The sequence below is a fragment of the Capsella rubella genome, unplaced genomic scaffold (genome assembly GCF_000375325.1).
Source record: "Capsella rubella cultivar Monte Gargano unplaced genomic scaffold, Caprub1_0 scaffold_2, whole genome shotgun sequence".
Lineage (NCBI taxonomy): Eukaryota > Viridiplantae > Streptophyta > Magnoliopsida > Brassicales > Brassicaceae > Capsella > Capsella rubella.
The window spans coordinates 3,113,186-3,133,687 of NW_006238922.1; the positions used below are offsets into that span (position 1 = coordinate 3,113,186).

The following is a 20,502-nucleotide window of genomic DNA, read 5'->3' on the forward strand; positions in this document are numbered from 1 at the left end:
TCTTGATGGAGATTTTTACTTCCAAGAAACTTGATGTTTGCAGGTTATTCTGTCGGATAGAAAAAGCTTTTTGTCATCGGTTATAGCATCTCCAAGACTCCAACCCACCTCTATTTTTGCCTCTAAACTCTATTTTATAGTCATTTTTGCTCCAACGCACCTCTATTATAAAGGCAAAAATAGCAAAAACCATTGGAGATAGTCTTACCTTGAATATTTTGAGCAAACTTAAGTTATACCTCAATCTCCAAAGAAACGCACCTTCGAAAGATGGAGATATGTTTTAAGATCATTTATTGGATTGTGGATGTATTTGGTTGATTGGTAAAAACAGAGAATACATTGCTAAATAAAATCTTACAGCTACTAGCTGTATTAAGTATTAACAGAAAGGTAGATAGAGCTTTAGCAACACTAACGCGATAAAGCAAAAACGTTATTTATTGGCCATTGAAGGTGAGAAAGTAGAAAGTATGAAAACAGAGAAAGAAGCTGATTGTATTATTCATTGCTTCCTTTAGACTCTCATAACATCGAGGTAAGCTTTTCCATCAAGTGCACGGGAGAACAAGCCATTGAAATACTCCTCAGTGGTTACACTTTTGAAAATAGCAGCCTCGTGCCTTTCCACGAGACTTCTCATAGGACCAATAACTTTGCCCAATCCCATATTATGGAATGATGCCACAGAAAGCCTCTCTTTCTCTGAGTTCACAACTCCGCGATGCTCTATACTCCGGTATGTCCCATTCGTTATGATCTACATTGATTACCAATCATCAGAACCATTTTACTACAATGATATATCAAGAATAGGCTCTCTCGTCCTTAAAACTTACCTCTAAGATGTCTCCGATGTTGACAACGAAAGCATTTGGGAGAGGTTTGACAGAAACCCATTTGCCATTTTTCTTGATTTGGAGTCCATCAACTTCATTAACCTGCAACAGTATGGTGAGTCCTGTAGAGTCAGAATGCGGAGTTAGACCGATAACTTTATCTGGCTCTGGACAAGGAGGGTAGTAATTCAGCCTGAGTCTCTGCCCTAACTCATCATCAAACAACTCTTCCATTTCCTCGGATTTGATCTTCAGTGCTACAGCTACTTTCGCCAGTAGGATCTTAGCTATGCTTTTCACTTCAGCCGAATACGTGTCTAGTGTTTCTCTGAAGAAACAATAAGCAAACTTTACGCAGAGAATACTTGTGGAGTTTAAGTAAGAATGGTTTTACAGATTTGAGGCAAACCTAAAGGGAAGAGGTAAGTTGGGGAACAAGTGAGGCTTGCGTAATTGAACAGGTTGCATTGTAAGGAAGAACATATCTGACCAGTCGAGTTTCTGCTCTTCTGAAACCACAAATACTTGTCCAAATCCTTCGATGTCATCGGGCTGTTGCCACAACTTCTTCTTCTCTTCCATGGGAAAGTTGAAGAAATCCTGAATCTCCGACTTGAATTTTTCCAAGAAAGTTGAGTCCATTCCATGGTTTACAAGCTGTTAGATAAGCCAGTCATAAAGAAATGCCACAACGATCAATCTTATATAGGGGGTTCAAAATGGTAAAACACACAAAAAGAGGGATTGTTTTGTAAAGAATTGATTTTTTGCAGGGCAATTTTGTTATATAAAGAAACAATGTAGTTTGGTTGACCTTAAAAAAAAAAAAAAAAAATTTAAACAATGTACAGATTGAGACTTGCCTGGAAAAATCCCCATTCTTTGCAAGCAAAATCGAGCTTGTCAATCTCAGAATCCAAAGAAGACAAAAGACTCATGTCTATGATTGGTATCTCGTTTCTTAGACCAGTTTCACTGGAGATCTCAGCTTTGTCTTGATCAGACCGTACATACCTCGGAGGAACCGCAGTGATCATCTTCTCCTCCACCATTTCTTGAACAGAAGGAACTATGAGAGAGCTTCGGGCTGCTCCTTTGCCTTCCATGACCGTTGCTTCTTGAAAGATAAAAGAAACTTTAGATAACCTTCAATCTAATGAAGAAGACTATTGGTTTTATATAGAACATATGATATGAATTTGACCAAGTCTACGATGGCTGCAACTCGATATCTCAGTTTTAACATTAATTTACTGTGATTTCCCCATCAAACAAAAGATTAAAGGAAAAATATTTCTGAATTCATCTAGCAAGTGTGCTTTTTTTTTTTTGCCTCGACTCTGTCGACAAAAAACGACGCCGTTTTGGTATATATTTGGACAAGTGATGTCGTTTTAACAACTTACACTATGGACCACAGATTTGAACGATGCAAATGTTGTTTGTCTTCGGTAACTAATGAAAGTTCCACGGCGGTTGTGTTGGAAGTGATCAAGTCTTCATGTTATTTTATTATCTTAGGAGAGTCATATATTATATAGTTAAGTAACTGGTTTATGTATAATCTATTCGTATCACATACCGAAGAGACACGAGTAGAAATTGTTAACTATAAAACAGTTACGTGTGTGTTTGTGTCTTTACATTGGGGTGTTTTTTAGATATGTAAACCTATAAATACAGTTTATGTATCTAACAAAAGTGTGTGGTTTTCGTTTATATTCAAGAGTATACGTTGAGTGTCTAACAAGAAAGAGATAGTTATAAAACAGAGTAAAATCTGTGTTGTCCGATCCTTAATAATTTTGAGAGTTCAAAGTTCTACAAGTTGTGTGGTTCTAAAATCTGTGTTGTCCGATCCTTAATAACTTTGAGAGTTCAAAGTTTATGATCATTATCCAACTTGTAATCATCCAATTTGCGTCTAAAATAGTTGTTTAATAACCATAGTTCATCACTCTTTTCTTCCTTCTGCTTTCTTCCTTCACATTTTCGAAACAAAACCTTCGCAAAACACAAAACAAAGTACCAAGAAAACAAAAAAAATTCAAACAAGAACGTACCAATATATAAATCAGTCTATGTATACTTCTATAAATAAAATGAAAATGTTACCTCCAAAATGTATTCAGCCAACCGTTGATTGAACATTATACTTTCTTCCCCTTTTTTTTCCATCTCTTTAAGCACATCTTGTGCACCTCTAAGCTGCACACACATAATAAGATATTGCAAGTTCACTATATACTATACTAATACTGTTAATAAATAATCTAAAGACAACCACTTGAAGCTTTTACATACCAGATCAAACCCATAGTTCTTCTCAATGGTTCGAAAAAGGTTAACTGCATAGCCTGATGGTACTTCTAGACCCAATGCATACATGTGTAGCAATATGGATAGACCAACTTGCTCCTTTAATAACATACAAACAGAATGAAGAAACCAAAACTAAGTTTCACTATTCATTATAAGAAAAAACTAGGTACAAGAAAAACAAAACTACCTCTCGTGAATCGCAACTATATTTGATAAGCTTCTTGTATGATCCGAACGAATAAGGAATTTTCAGCTCTTTAAGCAACTCTTTCGAAATGAGAAATGCTCCACCAACCTTATAATTGCCAAGAAGATATTAGAGATGGGAAGTTTTGTTAGGAACTTGCTCTTAACCCTCGATACTTACCCGCAGGTTGGGAATGCTGGTGACATAGCTAACCACAAGCTCAGAAACATGATTGTCTCTAAAACAATAAGGACCTGCACATGAAAAATAGTTACATGCAATACTTACAAAGTTTACCAAGTGTACTAGACATTAAAAAACGAATTGGTTACACAGCTAAAATCGCTTCTTATAATTACCACTCTTGTACAATTCACGAAGGAGCTTCTTCGCGACAGGTTCTGATAGAAACCTTCCAAGGTGTTTGAAAATGCTTGTCCAAACGCCAAAAGAGTCGACTCTTGTTATGTCTAGACTCTCTAATATCCTCAAAACCTCCTTATGCTGGTCTTTATCACAAAGTGCAAGCAGATAATTTTCTATTGATGATGGACATTTTTTATCGCAAAGTTTCACTCGATGGATTCTCCAGCCGCGACGAAGGATAATAGTTGGCTTTAAAGGATTTTCTTCTTTGGTGATTTTGGCTTTGAAGCTTTTGATAATCATGGAACAAACTTCTTCGATCTTTTCTTCGTCTTTGAGCTTGATCCAAAGAAGCATTTTATAGTAACATAATCTCGCAAGCTTTTCTTGTTGTAACCATTCCGATTCACCATCACCCCTAATCGCTTCAACAAGCATATGGAACTCTTCTACCATTTTCTTACCAATTAAGAAGTTAAGAAGAGGACCATAGATTTCTTCATCTGCACTCATGAAGGATCCTTTCATAGCTCCCATTAGCTCGAAAGCCTTTGCGATGTGATCAGTGACATACTCTTCATCATTGCTCTTATTGGCATTTTCTATGTTAAGTAGAATCGCTGCTTCACATTCATCTCTTAGATGGAATCCTGATACATAGAGTCTACGTGATGCTGAGGATTTAGCCCCAGTATCCAGAGCAGATTGTAGTTTCGCATATGTTCTCGTTTTAGAATCATATTGAGGCGATATTAGTTGTGAAGATTCAATGAGAGTATCTACTAGAGCCATTCGAAATCACAGAAAAATATTGTGACAAAACACAAAGAGAATCAGTAATTATATTAGGGTAAGTTACTATAAACAAAATTAGGGTTAGCTAGGATCGGAGTACCTGGTTCAGAAATGGCTGATGTACTGAGAGCCCTGATGATCGATACTCCGGCGTTTCTTGCGGCTGTGTTGGAGGGTTTTCCGGTAGATCTGACGGCGAGGTGGACGAATGTGGTGAGGAAGCTTTTCGACATTTTTGAAATCCTTATAAAAACTTGATGTGCTGAAAAAAGTATTTTTTTTTTTAGGGTTTATGAATTACTTGCTTGCGTGGCAAGGCCCATTTATTCCGCTTTGAGTTTGGCCCATGTATAAACGAAAGGTTAAAATGTAAATGAATGGAGTTGACCAAAAAAGAAAAAGAAAAAAGCAAATTGATGAATGGACTAAATGTAATATTCAATTAAAATATTGTAAAATAAATTTAAAAAGTTTCTGACCTATATGATGATGCCAATTGCCTTTTTTATATTAAAAAAAAAAATTTAACTATAAAAACGTTACTTGAAGACTTGGGGTGAGCGTCAGAATTAGGTTCAGTATTTCGGATTTTTGGGTATTGGAAAATAGGAACTATTTGGATATACTATTTACGTTTCGGATCGGTTCGAATAAATACTTTTATAGTTTGGATATTTTTGGATATACATGGGGTTTGGTTTTTTTTTTTTTATCGAAGTCAAAAAAAAAAAAAAACTCAAGATCAATCCAAATTTATTTTAAAAAATGTAAATAATGTACCAAACTAAACATGCAAGGTGACTATAATCATTAATGAAGATAACCAAAGTTCTCAGACCAAACTGAATCCTAAAAAATAAGAAAAAAATTAAAACACCAAAACAACAAGTTCAAGAGATTTAGTATTACTATTGGTGAATCAAAAAGATACAAAAAAAAAAGAAAAAAAAAGTAGGGCTTTAGTGTTAAGATTAGGAATATATAAGTTTAATTTGGATGGTTCGGATACCTTTTCGGGTATTTGAGTATACCCAATCAAGTTCAGATACTCAATATATTAGAGAAAAAAATCCGATTGGATATTATATATGGATGATATGTACCCGATCTGAACTATCTATTTCGTTTAATTACAGGAGTTTGTAACTATTGTATGTTTTACCTAAATAATACTTTCGCTATATTATTTATCATGATGTAGAAAAATTATACTAAAAAAATAAAATTTAACTCCCACAAGTAAAACCAAAATGTTAAAAAATGTTCTAAGAAAATCTATCGGTCACTTGAAAATTGTGTACCATGAAACATATTAGAGCTTTCTCGTGTTCAAATCCGTACCATGTGTGTCCCATGTGATACAAGATATGAATCGTGGCATTGTTATGACATAAAACCACATGAATACCAAATTGAACTAAACCTTGATCTATATATACCATTACTCACCATCGGAACTTGTAATCAGAGAACATACCAAAGAACTTGTCTAGTTGAAACTTTGTCGACCCCATATCTTTGATCACATCTTCCGTAATGTCTAACTGCAAAAGACATAAATACTAAGAACACAAAACAACTAAACCGTACGAGTATGATATAGTGATATAGGCATTGACATAATTAAGGGGAAAAAAACACAACAACTTACCCAATCAATGTTATAGATTCTATCAATGGTGTCGTGGAAATAACGCCCGTACTCGGAGTCTTCTATCAAACCATTTTCCCTCATTTCATCTACTATCTTTGCTACCAGTGGTACCTAAAATATACAAAAGTGTTACCAATCAAACATCAAAGAGACACGATTGCGAAAAAGCTTATAAAAGTTGCTATCACAATCTGGTTTTATTTGAGTATTATATATACCTTACAATGATCATTTTCTGAGTAATAATGATCAACTTGTGAGGCACAATCAAATTCGATCAGCTTTTCAAAAACATCAAATGAAGGCTTAACCCCGACCTCTCTATGCAGCAACCGGCACATCTCAAATGCGTTAGCCTTCCCAGGTATATGCTGATTCAAATCAAACCAAGCCAAAGGAGCCACTAATTAGTTTCAGGGAAAATATAACAGAATCCTAAATCACATGAGAATTGAGAACTAGTAGATGAATTCAAGAAAACCTCACCTTGTCATATTCGATGCTAGTTGCGTAGCTAAAAACGAGGTTTGAAATATGCTCATCCCATGCTGCATGCATATAATAGATTTTGAAAATGTAATATATAGTTTAATAGATGTAACAAAGATTAGTGAATTCTCACAACTTACATGTTCCTTTCAGTACCCCAAGTAACCTCTTAGCATCAAACATCAAATCCAACCGACCAAGATATTCAAATATTGGTGTCAATTGGTCCAACGAAGAAGCTTTAGTTATGTCTACAGTCTCTAACAACGTCTTAAGAAACTCATATTGATATGTCACACAAAATGCCTCCAGATAATTCACTGAAAAGTCATCACAAGAATTATTATAAGCTTTAGATCTTCTTTAACTTTTTTAACAAGTTTACGTTACATTAATTCCGTACCTTCCAAGCTCGATAGCTTGTCCCATCTGTCGATGATTCTTCGGCCAATCTCATCGATCTTTTTTTCGTTTTTGAGCTCAATCTATAGAATCATCTCATAGTAACCAAGTCCGGATGAAGAATCAGGAAATGCCTCCTTGATTGTTCTAATAAGAAACCGAGACTTCACTTTGTTATGCCTCTCAATTAAGTCACAAAGTTCACTTCTATACATTTTTTCTTCTATTGAGAGACCTTTCTTCTTCATAAACCCGAAAACACTCATGAGTTTTGCTTGACTTTCACCAGAGAAATTGGAATCGTCATTTCTAATCAACATAGCGACTGAACACCTATTGGGGAATATGGAATCTCTTATCTTATATTTTGCGACTGATTTACAATGTTTTACGCTCACTGTTACTCCCAACCTGCGAAGCGTTTCAAGATCTTCATGCCACGTTTCGGTTATAATTTCTGCAGTGCCAAACAAACGATAGTAGTGACGTTTCTTAGCAAACCCTAGTTTCTTAGCAAACCCTAGTTTCTTAGCAAACCCTAGTTTCTCTCTTTGAAGAAAGAAAAAAAAACCCTAGTTTCTTCTGACTGAAGATGGAACGAAATATAGGGGTGGAGATAAAGATACCTGGTTTGATGATTGAAGAAGTGTGAAGACATCGGGAAATCTCAGCCGTTCTGTAAGAAATTCCGGAGTGATTCACTGCGACTGAGGCTTGGTTATGACGGTATTTAAACGCGAAGCCGAGGAGGTTGCCTAGGCTTTTAGACTTCGATGCTGCCATTTTTTAAAATATGGATCGTTTGACGAGAGGAAGAAGTGAGGATGAAAGGAGAAGTTTACTCAATCAGAGAGAGAGATAGAAGGAAGAGAAGGAAACGTGACGAACAAGGAAATGTGGTGACGGAATTAAAAAAAAGCCTAGGGTTTTAGGAATACAACCTATTATTTTACTTTTGTTATAAAACTAGGCATAGCCAAAAGCTAACCTTTAACCGTAAAATAATAGGAGGTGATATACTCAAAACCATGGAGGCATATATGATGTGATATTTTCTAAGGACATTTAAATGTATCTATACTATTAAAGCTGAAGTATCCATTAGTTTTACACTAAAGTTTTTAAATGAAATAAAATACACCTAATCAGATATTTTATCTTTGGATATTTGGGTATGGAAAATGAATCATATATTCCTACACCAGATTATATTATTTCCATATTTAATTTTGATTTTCCTAAAATATCTCTACCTAATTTAATCTAATATATTAAAAAATTATTACTCTTCTTTCATGTTTATATGATCTCATTTATATTTTATTATATTAAACATATGAATAATAAAAATATAATTTTCCGCATATGTTGCGCTTTGAATTTTTTAAAACGGACATATATTACTATAAATTGAAAAATAAAAATTAACTATATCATAATTATAAATTATAATTTATTTATTTAACTATTCGAGAAAAGTCATCCGTGAAATAGCACGAGCTATTCTCTAGTATATTATTATAATCATTTTTAGATTCTTGTCTCAGGTCAAACGCAAACGAGATTGTATTCCAAACGAAAACGACAATTCATACAATGCAATTGATTAAGACAAGTCCCCTAAGCCCACAAATAACTCAACCAAGACCTGAAAACATTTGGAGATCAGACCAAGACATTGCTTATTTGCTTAAAACCAAATCACCAATCATCTAAACCGCATCGTCTACGACCGGGGAAAGACAGTCATCGTCATCCGAGCCAAATAACCCTCTCTCGTCACTACTGTCATAGTCGTAATTACAATAATCATGTAACTCACAACCATAACCAATAAAACGGTTCTCATAATCATCCAGTTTACTTCTAAAGTAGCTTTTCTTTAACCATTGTTTATATTGACTTCCTTCCTTATGTTTAGGTTCACATCTTCCAAACAACACCTTCCCAAAAACAAAACAAAAGGTTACAAACTATACAACAAAAGGCTACAAACTATACAATAAAACACACTTCAAAAAAATACAAAAAGAGCTCACCTCCCAAATGTATACAGCTAACCGAAGATTGAACATTCTACTTTCGTCCTTTTCTTTATTCATCATCCTAAGCACATTTTGTACCGCTCTAAGCTGCATGTACACACGTATTATGATATAAGGAAACAAGACACATAATGTATACTAAAGAAATTTTGAAAGGGCAACAATTTGAGCCTTTCACATACCATATCAAACTCATAGTTCTGCTCAATGGTACGAAAAAGGTAAGTCGCGGTGTCTGATGATACTTCTAGACCCAATTCATACATGTGTTCCAATATGTATAAACCGATCTCCCCCTATTATAAAGTAAAATTAAACAGTTGAAGAGAGCGCTTTATCGAAAAACATGAGCTAGAATCGAAATTAACCTCGCGTGAGTCGCAACTATATTTTATAAACTTCTGATATGATGCGGATGAAGGGGAAGCTTTAAGTTCTTCAAGCAACTCGTTGAACTTGCAAATGGCATCACCAACCTTATAAATTGCCAAGCAAAACATTATAAAATAAACCTGCAAAGCATATTGACGAACATAAACATTTTAAGCAAAATAATGATTTTTCTACTTACCCCCATGTTAGGAATGCTGAGTACATAGCTAAAGATCAGGTCAGAAACTTTCTTATATCTAAAACAGGAAAGATCTTTCTTGCTCACTTCACGGAGAAGCTTCTTCGCAACAGATTCTGAAACCGACCTTCCAAGGTACTCGAAAATGCTTGTCAAAATCTCGAAAGAACAAACTCTTGTGTCTAGAGTCTCTAGTATTCTCAAAACCTCCTTATGCTGGTCTTTCTCACAAAGTGCAAACATATAACTTTCTGTTAATAAACATCGTTTTCCGCTGCAATGCTCTTTGAAGCTTTTGATAATCATAGAACAAACTCCCTCGATCTTTTCTTCGTCTTTGAGTTGGATCCAAAGAACCAATTCATAGTAACCAAATCTCGTAAACTCTGGAGAAGAATGATCAATCCATTGACCATCACGAATCATATCGAATATCCTATAGAATTCTTCTTCCATTTTCATATCAATCAATAAATTTAGAAGAGGACCATAAACTCCTTCTTCTACAAGGAAACCTTCTCTTGTCATGGCGGCCACAAGCTCGAAAGCTTTTGCTATCTGTTCGACAGCATACTCTTCATCCTCGCTCCTTTTCGCATTTTCTATGTTAAGTAGAATTGCTTTTTTGCATTCTTCAAAAACCTCAGGGAACCCTAATGAGTTAAGCGTATGTAATGCTCTACCAGAAGTTTCAGCACCAATTTCGAGAGCACATCGTAGTCTCGCATATGAGCTAATTTCAAAAGCATATGGAGGCGCAAATTGTTGTGAAGTTTCTGTGAAAGTATCTATGCCACAACAAGACAAGAGTAATATAGTTAAAAGAATATAAGGTCGACAAGAGTAATATAGTTAAAAGAATATAAGGTCGATCTATGAAACTAAAGGATATAATCTTAAAATTAGGGTTTATGAGTATACCTAGTTCAGAAATGGCTCGAGTATTAAGAGCCCTAACAATCAAAACTCTGACGTTTCTTGTGGCTGTGTTGGAGGCTTTTCCGGTAGATCTCACGGCGAAGCTGACGAATGTTGTGATGAGGCTCCTCGGCATTCTTGACAAAGCCACTCGCAATCTAAGGCATAGCCGAGAGGATTGAGTTAATGATTAAAAACCAAAACATTATTTAGGGTTTGAAATTGTTTGTGCGTTACTTGCGGGGCAAGGCCATTTTCGTCACTTCTAAGGCCATTTATTAAGTAAAATAAAATAATATAAAATAAAATAAAATAAACAACAAAAAAGTTTGGGAATTTAATGAAAAAACCCCTCAACATTGGTGTGATCAATTTTTAAACCCTCAACTATTTTTTAGGTAAATAAAACCCTGAACTAAAAACATTAACAAATTTAATCCTTCACCTATAAAAAACCTAAACACACGTAATAATCTCTTCTACGCAATCAACGTTTGTTTAACTGAAACAAAAAAAAACTAAGCATTAGTTTTTAAATACAAAAATTAACAACAAACCTTCTCTGAAGAACCTTCGTTTTCCATAAACGTTCACACGTCGAATAATAGATCACCAAAAAAACTCTCAAATCGTGAAATCCTAAAACCTCAAAATTCCAAATGTTGAACGGTTAGTGAAAAAGAAACTAAAGTAGGTTTAATAGGCGATTGACACAGAGTTAATCGAGGGTGAGACGCATAATTAAATTTAATGATGGATGACATTAACTCATCGAGTCTCCATTATGGAGTGAGGTATTGATGGAACATATGTCTATTTCATCTGGTTTGAATTTTGTAAATTATTGTGGTAAGTCAAATTTTTTTGTTTGTTGTTGTAAATATGTTTCAGAATAAGCATTTTGCATAAAATATGAGAAAATTTTATATTTTCCATCAGGAATTGCAGAATACTATAATCGAAAATTGTGTTGTGATTGTAATATGTTTAAAAATATGCCTAGTGGTTTTCGTTTTACTATTCTGCTAGAGTATACCAAATTGTAACGATATAAATGTATGCTTTTATAGACGGAGGGTTAAATTTGTTAATGTTTTTTAGTTTAGGGTTTTATTTACTAAAAAAATAGTTGAGGGTTTAAAAATGGATCCAGCCAATGTTGAGGGTTTTTTTCATTAAATTCTCAAAAAGTTTCAAAAACCCTTCAAAGAAATTTAAAAACAGAATCAGAATGGTGTAATCTAATAAATATGAAAGCCGAACATAAACATTAAACATCCAATTGTGTAGGATGTGTCTGTCTTCAAACTTAGTCGAGCTTACAAGGATGTAACATTGATCTTGATCTTGATCTTAATCTTGATCTTCCTCTTGTTGTAGCAATGTAATCTGGGAACATGTCGAGGAACTTGCATATTTTAAATGGTTCCGACCCCATATCTCTGATCACGGCTCCTGTAGCCGACAGCTGCGAAAGACACAAAGACTAAGGACACAAACATCTTTCGTTTTTCTTAGTAAAGAATATGCAAACGCGACGAATGACAAAATCATAAGTAAGTTGCTTCAATGACAATATGGATTTGTTGATTTAAATCAAAAGCTTAAGCTGGTGAGTTAATTAGGCATCGAAATAATAATAATAACAACGACATACTTACCCAATCAGCCCCATAAATCCTCTGAATGGTGTTGTAAAAGTATTCTCCCTTCGCCGAGTGTTCTATCAAACCATTTTGACTCATTTCTTGAACTACTTTTGTTACATATGGTACCTAAAGCCATACAAAAGTGTTACAAATCAAAACATAACAACAACTAAAATGAAACACAACTGATGGTCTGACGAAGCCGCTCCCTCGACCGCAGTTCCTCACGTTTCAGTCCAAGATTGGTGTTGCCGAGGCACCTCCATCTTGTGGGGGCGTGTAAGAGAGATGATATATTTGTAATTATACTTTACCTAATCACTCTTGTAATCTCTTTATATATTTTGTAAACACTCTAATGTAATTGACAAGGCATTCAGTCATATAAAAAAATCAAAAAATCAGGCCATATTTGCTATAGCTCAAGTTAGTTCCTTACAATTTCCATTATTAAAGAGTAAAGAAGAAAAAAAAAACTTATATACCTTCGAATAGTAGTAACACACAAATGTGATCAGCTTCTCAAAGAATTCCAATGAAGGCTCAATACGTAACGCTCTATGAAACATTGCACACGCCTCAATGGCACTATCATTGCCATTTTTATCCTGATCAGAATCCAACCAAATCAGGAAAGCCACTAATTAGTTTCAAGCCAAACAAAATTTTCTCATACCATTATCACAAAATGACAATAACCACATTTGCTGATTTCAATCAAATCTAGTAATGTTTTGGTTCCATGGAGACAAAAAGTGTTATCCTTAAATAACTCAATACTCATGATGGTAACAAAACATAAGAGAAGAACTCTTCGGTTTGATTGTTTTCTAATTAAGAGTTTCATATGCTCGATGACCAGCTAGTCATGCCTGAACTAATCCTAAACAAGTTCCTCGACTGGTTCGAGCTATTGAATCAAAGAATAACTCACCATGTCCTCAAAATCGATGCTAGTAGCGTACCAAAAAATGAGGAGTGTAATATGCTCAACCGGTACTGCAATATAGATATGCAAAACATATCAATTCAGATTGACGTATCAAAAAGATTGGTGTAATCTCACAATTATATAGATAAGACAACTTACAAGTTGTTTTCAGCTTCCCAAGTAACCTCTTAGCTTCAACAAAATTTTCCGACCGTCCAAGATATTCGAAAATTGGTCCCAATTGTTCCAATGAAGAAACTTTGGTTATGTCTACAGTCTTTAACAACGTCTCAAGAAACTCATCCTCATTTGTTGCACAAAACGCTTCCAGATAATTTACTACAAAATTTGATCACAAGAGTTAAGCAAGAAGCAATATATATCTCTTTTAAACGATTCTTCGCCTTACCTTCCAAGCTCGATAGCTTCCCCCATCTATCGATGATTCCCCAACCAATCTCCTCGATCTTCTGTTCATTATTAAGCTCACACCATATAAGCATTTCATAGTAACCAAGCTTGGATTCAGAATCAGGAATCTCTTCTTTAAGTATACCAATAAGAAACTTGAACTCCTCTTCCATTTCTTTATCAATTAAGTAACAAAGACAAGAACTATACATCTCTTCTTCTATAGAGAGACCTTCTTCTTTAACAAATCTAAAAGCACTCATGATCTGTTCTTGGCCTTCACCAGAGGTATATGCATCATGTATGGTTTTTGTAAAGAATGCTTTACAATTCTCTTCACTAAATTTTACTCCCAATCTGCGAAGTGTCTCTAACGCTTGATGCCTTCCATCGTCTTCATATATCAAATCTATTAAAAGATCATTATAATAGCATTTCCCAATCAAAACCCTAATTACTTATATTTCAAAGATTGAAACAAAACTTTAGGACGGAGATAACGATACCTTGTCTGATGATCGACGGACTGTGAAGAGATCGGGAAATCTCAGCCGTTCGTAGAGAAACTCCGGCAGCGGCCGTGCCGCCAGATGCGAAGCGGAAGAGTCTGCTCAGAGTTTTATTACTTGCGGCTACAATTTTCATTCTAACCATTGCTGAGAGAGAGGAAGAAGTGAAGAGGAGAAACGTGGTGAACAAGGAAATGTTATGACGGAAGGGAAACAAAGCCTAGGGTTTTTGGAAACCTAGAAAATACTATAGGGTTTAAAGATGAAACGTGTCTTTTATTATAAAACTCCATTAGTTTTTTTTACAGCTGGTTCATTGTCAACCCTAAAAAAATAAAAAAAATCGCAAAATTGAGATGGTGAACCGCTACAATCCTCGTCGTCGTTTACGTGGCCACGTCCTAGAAAACAAGAGAGCAAAAAGAGATGTGATCGACTCTTTACCTGATGATATTCTCATACATATCCTCTCCTTTGTCCCGACCAAATTCGCCATCAGAACATCTGTTTTGTCAAAACGATGGAGGAACATATGGTGCAATACACCTCTCCTCTACTTGGATAATTGTATAGTACAACCTTCTTCGATTGATGAATCCCTAAATCGCTACACAGCTCCCAAGATAAAGTAACTTTTTCTCAAAACCAACTTCAAGTGCAATGTTAAGTACTACATCAAGAGGTGGACCAGATTAGCCATGTCCCGTAACGTGGAGAATGTTTTCCTCCAAGTTCCTGTTCTTGGTTTTGAAATTCTTGATTGCTTCTTCAGCAAGATTGAGTTAGCCTCTTCTAATAAGATTCGTCGAAACGTTGTATCTTGGACATCATTGAAGAAGTTTTCCTTGCGTAAGTGCACTATCCCTGATGCATCCATTGCTAAGATTTTATCTGGTTGCCGGAATCTTGAATGTTTAACATTGCACAAGTGCCAGCAACTAAGGTTTCTTGATCTCCGCAAAATGTTGCACTTGAGAACTTTAGAAATATACAGCCACTATAAAGTCAAAATGCGGATTGTGGCACCACATATCCATAGTCTCAGATTCGTAACCTCTCAGTTACCATGTACTTTAGTTAAGATCTCGTCTTTAACCGAAGCGAGGCTGGACATTTGCATTAACTCAACATGTCGGATCTGCAAGGCTGATTTTCTCCAAGACATGATGCTAGAGTTGCTAGAAAAGTTAAAACATGTTGAGAAGCTAACTTTTGGTGGAAACTTTCTTCAGGTATATATGTTTTGTGCTCAAGATTATCTTACATTCTCTAACTATAGTCTAACTATTTTTTACGCTTTTTGTGCTTTCTTTTAGATTTTATCTCTTGCTGAGGTTCGCGAGGTTCCTTTTCCGATGTTAAAGGTCAAAACTTTGATTCTTGAGACAGTAATCTTTCAGTATGTTGTTCCTGGTATAAAAAGATTGTTACAAAACTCTCTTGAATTAAAGAAGCTAATGGTACGCGAAAGTGATTATACTAGTTTATGATTTGGAAAAGTTTATGATTTTGGAAAGGAGAATTTGGAAAACACACCTTTTGTTATAAAACTAGTTTATGATTTTTAAAGACTATACTATGTATGTTTGGTACCCTAATACTGTATATCTATTTCAGTCAGAAATTCTAAGCATCGATTTATTGTAAGGAATGCATCTATTATGAATAACTCATCAAGCATTAACATGATCAAGACATCAAGCATATATAAAATAATTTTTTTTTGTAAAACCATACATATTGAGAATCTAATTAACTTAGGTTGAAATATGTTTTGGGCCCAATCTTACATTCTCAAATGCTACTAACTCTCTTACTTATTTACTCTACTCATGGTGGTTGTAAAGTCAACGTGTGATGTATAAGTTTATGAAATCTTCCTGATCACTATGTGCTTTGGTATTCACTATGACACTACTTTTGGTGCTATCTATTACAGCTTTATCTCTTGCTAAGGTTCGTGGTAACTCCTTTTCCGAGGTTAGAGGTCAGAACTTTGAATCTTGAGAAAGTAATCTTTCTGTATGTCATTCTTGATTTAGCAAGATTATTACAAAAACTCATAAATCTTTTTTTTTTTATGTTGACCATTAGAGTTGCTTGACAAAACACAATTGATGTATGGTACCCTAACATATCCGTTTCAGAGTGAGTCAAGAATTATATAGTAACTCATTAATGTTAGCCATTAATGTCAACAATTACTCGTCAAGCATGAACATCAACACATTCAGACAATATCATAATGTTGCGATTGGTCCAAGATTTGGTGGTTGGTTAATTATACCATTCTTGATTACATTATTTATACATATTTCTGATTACCAGCATTCGCAGGGACATTATAAACTTAGGTAATATTCATACATATGTCATTCTGTTGCAGTTTGAAGTTGCTTGTAGTAACAAATCTTCTCCTAAACTCTCCATGACATAAATAAGGTTAGAACCTTTTCATTGCCTTCTCTATATTGAGGAGGCCACTTCTTGTTGGTGCTTTGTTGTTTTCGCCAGGTCGGCCTTACTTGTGTCATCTGAGGTCAAGTGTCTTTCCTAATGCTTGAGGTTTTTTTTATAAATACATTTTTCATTTCTTCCAATGATCCAAGAATTAAAAAAAGAAAGGGAAAATCGAACCAGAGCATTTCGGTTAAAAACTAGAAAAATATACTTTTTGTGTTCCTAAGTAATCTAAGTTTTAGATTTTTATTTTTAAGATATATTTTATGCTTTTATATGTAATTTATATTGTTTATTGATAATGAATTGTAGACTTCAAAAATTATATTTGATATTACTGGTTTAGATTTATAGAACATTATTAATCACAATTTTTTTATTATAAATTATTGTGAGAAGTTCTAAAATTAGATATATTAGGAATAAAAAAAGCCGGCCTAAGCCACAAACTCGTGAAGCATGTACTTGTGGCCGTGTTATAGTTATTAATATTTTGGCCCTCATTTACTAAAAAGAGGTATAAAACTAAATTATCCATATTATTACACACTACCGACTTTTAGCACGTGCAAATATAACGGTCTAATTAAGACAATTTTATATATATATATATATATTTATTTATATTAGAATGTTTATATTTCCTTGTAAATAAAAAGTACATATAGATTAAAATATTTTCAAAGTAGAAATAATCTATATTTCTCAAAACTTAGTTTACCTCATAAAATATACTTTCAATCATCTTTCTAACACGGTTTACAAATAATTTTAAACAATCCTGATATCCACTAAAAACCGCAATCCAATAACTCCGCAAAACAAACATGTTAATCCGATGTGATATATAATATATCTCTACTTTTGTTCATATATAGTATCTCTAATTGTGAATTACTTCATCCCATATCCTAAAGAGTTACAATCCACTACACATGATCATCTTTCATTTCTTCCTTAAACCCCTTCCAAACTCAAACTCTATTCACATCTTGGACAAGTCTGAAAACTAAACATACTCTTTGACTCATATAGTTTATTATATATGGTCTCACATTCTTATCCCTACCAATTTGTAATCAAAAGACAGCTAAATCTTTTTTTTCTACATATCATATAAAAAAATTAATTCATCATCTGTTTGTTTCATTGCCATATTTTTTGACCTTTTTTTATAATAAAGATCTCAAAATTTTAACTTTACCATAATAAATAAAAATAACATAGACAAATTAAGTAAAAGACAAACGCCGCCAGGGTGGAGCCACGTATAAAATTAAAAAAAATCAAACCCGAAGACAACTCATGTTAACCAAACCCGTACCCGGATCCGAAACTAAAGACAACTCATAAAAAAACCCGAACCCGGATCCAATGGCTTTGGTTGTCACAGCTGGAAACAGCCTGTCACCAACGGAGAGTTCTCTCTCTTCCCCTTCTTCTTCTCTCTCTCTTAATCTTTTTTTTTTTCTCCTCCTCTCTTCCTTCTCTATCTCCTCTCTTCTTCTCCTTTCTCTGTTTTTTTTTTTAATATTTTGCTTTCGTTTCCCTCATCTCTTTCTCCGATTCTTAACCCGTCTCCGCTCAGATCTTCCCCGTTTCAAACTCTTTGGATCCAGATTCTCCTCCTTGTAAGCCTCTTCTTTATAAATTTGGTTTCTTTAATCTCTGATGGGTCTTGTTGTTCTCTTCGTTTGGATCTGAAAGTTTTGATTTTTATTGTGTTCACGCTCGTGTATTGACTTTTTTGTTCTGTGATTGAAGTTTTGGGTATAATGTCTTTGATGGGTTGGGGATAAAGGTTATGACTTTGGCTTTTGAGATTGATTTGTGTGGGAATCGTCTTAATCTTGAAGGTTGCTTTAGAAAGGTTGTGACTTTTTTAACTACCCGTTTTTATTGACTTTTGGTGATGATAGAATGTGTAATTAATCTATGAAGATGTTGTTGTCTTGGTATTCAGATCTAGGGTAAGGTGTTTGCTTCAATTTTTTGGTATATTAGGTATGGTTTTGATCCTGTTTTGTTTTGTTCAGTTTATGTAGGTGACACGCATATCAAGTGTTAAGGGTCAAGATCACAAAAAGTTGTATCGGGTGATCTGGGCTGCTTCGTTTGTAATCTAAAAAGCTAATTGTGCTGTGTCTGTTCTTGACTTGGTGGACTTTGATAGCTTCGTATGTTTCTGAGTTGAAAGGTTGAATCTTTCTACTTTTTTTTCATCGATGAGTAGTCACTAATCTGGAAATTTGTTGGGAGAGAAAGGCACATTTTACTGCTACTGCTAGAGATCTTTTCTGCATCCATGCTGGTAGAGAGCATGCGTGGATACTGTGTTTTGGGTGATGCCCCTGACAAAATTAGTTCCCGATGCATTCGGCGTGGTGACGATATGTCTAGTCGCTCTGCTAGTTCTTTTGGGTCTCCTTTGCATCGCTTACTCCTTCTACTTCCAGTCTCACGTTCGTAAGCAAGGGTATATTCAACTTGGTTACTTCAGTGGTCCCTGGATTATCCGAATTACATTCATTCTGTTTGCTATCTGGTGGGCTGTTGGTGAGATTTTTCGATTGAGTTTGTTGAGGCGTCACAGAAGGCTATTGAGCGGGTTGGATCTGAGATGGCAAGAAAACGTCTGCAAGTGGTACATCGTTTCCAATCTAGGATTTGCGGAGCCTTGCCTCTTTCTGACTCTCATGTTTCTTCTGCGTGCTCCCTTGAAGATGGAATCAGGAGCTCTGAGCGGAAAATGGAACAGGAATACAGCGGGTTATATTATTCTTTATTGTCTCCCGATGCTTGCTCTTCAACTTGCGGTTGTGTTATCCGAGTCCCGCCTAAATGGTGGTAGTGGCTCTATTGTAACGCTGCCACATGACTTCACAAGAACGTATTCCCGAGTTAATATTGATGATGATGAGGTCGCCTTATGCACATATCCTCTACTGAGTACCATTCTTCTTGGTGTGTTTGCAGCCGTCCTAACAGCTTACTTGTTCTGGCTTGGAAGGCAGATACTGAAACTTGTCATTAATAAGCGTTTACAGAAGAGAGTATACACTTTGATATTCTCGGTCTCGAGTTTCCTTCCATTAAGGATTGTTATGCTCTGTTTGTCGGTTCTCACAGCAGCAGACAAGATTATATTTGAAGCCCTGTCTTTCTTGGCCTTCCTCTCCCTCTTCTGCTTTTCTGTGGTATCCATTTGCTTGCTTGTCTACTTCCCGGTTTCAGATTCCATGGCCCTGAGAGGTCTAAGGGACACAGATGAAGAGGATACGGCTGTGACAGAAGAACGAAGTGGTGCTCTGTTACTTGCACCAAATACTTCGCAAACTGAAGAGGGCTTGAGCTTAAGAGGTCGGAGAGATTCGGGATCGTCTACACAGGAGAGGTATGTGGAACTCAGCCTATTTCTGGAAGCTGAGAACTAAAATCGCCAAAGGCTGTATCTATTTGGCTTTTGGCAATGTATAGATTCCTGGTGAAACAAGCAGAGAGAGAGAGAGAGAGAGAGAGAGAGAGAGAGAGAGAGAGAGAGAGGGGATAAAGACTTAAGTATGAGAATATGTTTGCAAAGAAAGGCATAAGTTCAGTTTTGTGGCAAAGACGCTTTGACTGTAAAGGAGGGTTTAAAGGGGGATTTACTCTTTGTGAGGGTTTGTTGTTTGAAATGTTTTCTGCTTGATGGATCATATTTTTGTACCTTTATTATGTGATCAATTTTGATTTAGAAAAAAAAAAAACACAAAACAAAGCTTCTTAGCCTTTTACCCCCTTTCATGAACATACTCTTCTATAACATCGAGAGATCACAAGGTTATGATGTCCAAGCATATAATGTAACCTTACAAATTAGTGCAAATGAAACATGACGGCTCTATATAAGTTTATCACAATCTGCTAATCTTCATGACTAAATGTCTATCAAGTGCCATTCGTAGGTGGTGGTAG

At 35.2% G+C, this 20,502-nt stretch overlaps 3 protein-coding genes across 3 annotated transcripts; 2 read left to right on the plus strand and 1 right to left on the minus strand.

The window, feature by feature from the left end:
* Positions 1-423: 423 nt before the first annotated feature.
* LOC17894785 (protein SRG1) lies at positions 424-2,098 on the minus strand. The gene is made up of 4 exons (XM_006302399.2): positions 1,703-2,098; positions 1,249-1,496; positions 840-1,167; positions 424-760 (listed from the first exon to the last, which is right to left on the minus strand). Exons 1-4 carry the CDS (start codon positions 1,943-1,945, stop codon positions 518-520), a joined length of 1,062 nt encoding a protein of 353 aa, XP_006302461.1. The 5' UTR covers positions 1,946-2,098; the 3' UTR covers positions 424-517.
* A 12,688-nt stretch (positions 2,099-14,786) lies between these two features.
* On the plus strand, positions 14,787-16,095 carry LOC17896528 (putative F-box/LRR-repeat protein At3g18150). The gene is made up of 3 exons (XM_023787534.1): positions 14,787-15,320; positions 15,405-15,501; positions 16,028-16,095. The coding sequence occupies exons 1-3, from the start codon at positions 14,787-14,789 to the stop codon at positions 16,093-16,095; spliced, it is 699 nt and encodes a 232-aa protein (XP_023643302.1).
* Positions 16,096-17,990: 1,895 nt separating this feature from the next.
* Positions 17,991-20,305, plus strand: LOC17894887. The gene is made up of 2 exons (XM_006302384.2): positions 17,991-18,179; positions 18,585-20,305. The coding sequence occupies exon 2, from the start codon at positions 18,894-18,896 to the stop codon at positions 19,980-19,982; it is 1,089 nt and encodes a 362-aa protein (XP_006302446.1). The 5' UTR covers positions 17,991-18,179; positions 18,585-18,893; the 3' UTR covers positions 19,983-20,305.
* Positions 20,306-20,502: the final 197 nt, after the last annotated feature.

What these genes read in the sequence shown, in the direction of transcription:
- LOC17894785 (XM_006302399.2), bottom strand. Translation starts at nt 1,945, where the DNA reads ATGGAAGGCAAAGGAGCAGCCCGAAGCTCTCTCATAGTTCCTTCTGTT. An exon ending in AACTTACCTCTTCCCTTTAG is followed by an intron (nt 1,168 to 1,248) that starts GTTTGCCTCAAA and finishes TTGTTTCTTCAG; the next exon opens with AGAAACACTAGACACGTATT. An exon ending in ACATCGGAGACATCTTAGAG is followed by an intron (nt 761 to 839) that starts GTAAGTTTTAAG and finishes TAATCAATGTAG; the next exon opens with ATCATAACGAATGGGACATA.
- LOC17896528 (XM_023787534.1), top strand. Translation starts at nt 14,787, where the DNA reads ATGTCCCGTAACGTGGAGAATGTTTTCCTCCAAGTTCCTGTTCTTGGT. An exon ending in TTGGTGGAAACTTTCTTCAG is followed by an intron (nt 15,321 to 15,404) that starts GTATATATGTTT and finishes GCTTTCTTTTAG; the next exon opens with ATTTTATCTCTTGCTGAGGT. An exon ending in CTTTCAGTATGTTGTTCCTG is followed by an intron (nt 15,502 to 16,027) that starts GTATAAAAAGAT and finishes TATCTATTACAG; the next exon opens with CTTTATCTCTTGCTAAGGTT.
- LOC17894887 (XM_006302384.2), top strand. Translation starts at nt 18,894, where the DNA reads ATGCCCCTGACAAAATTAGTTCCCGATGCATTCGGCGTGGTGACGATA.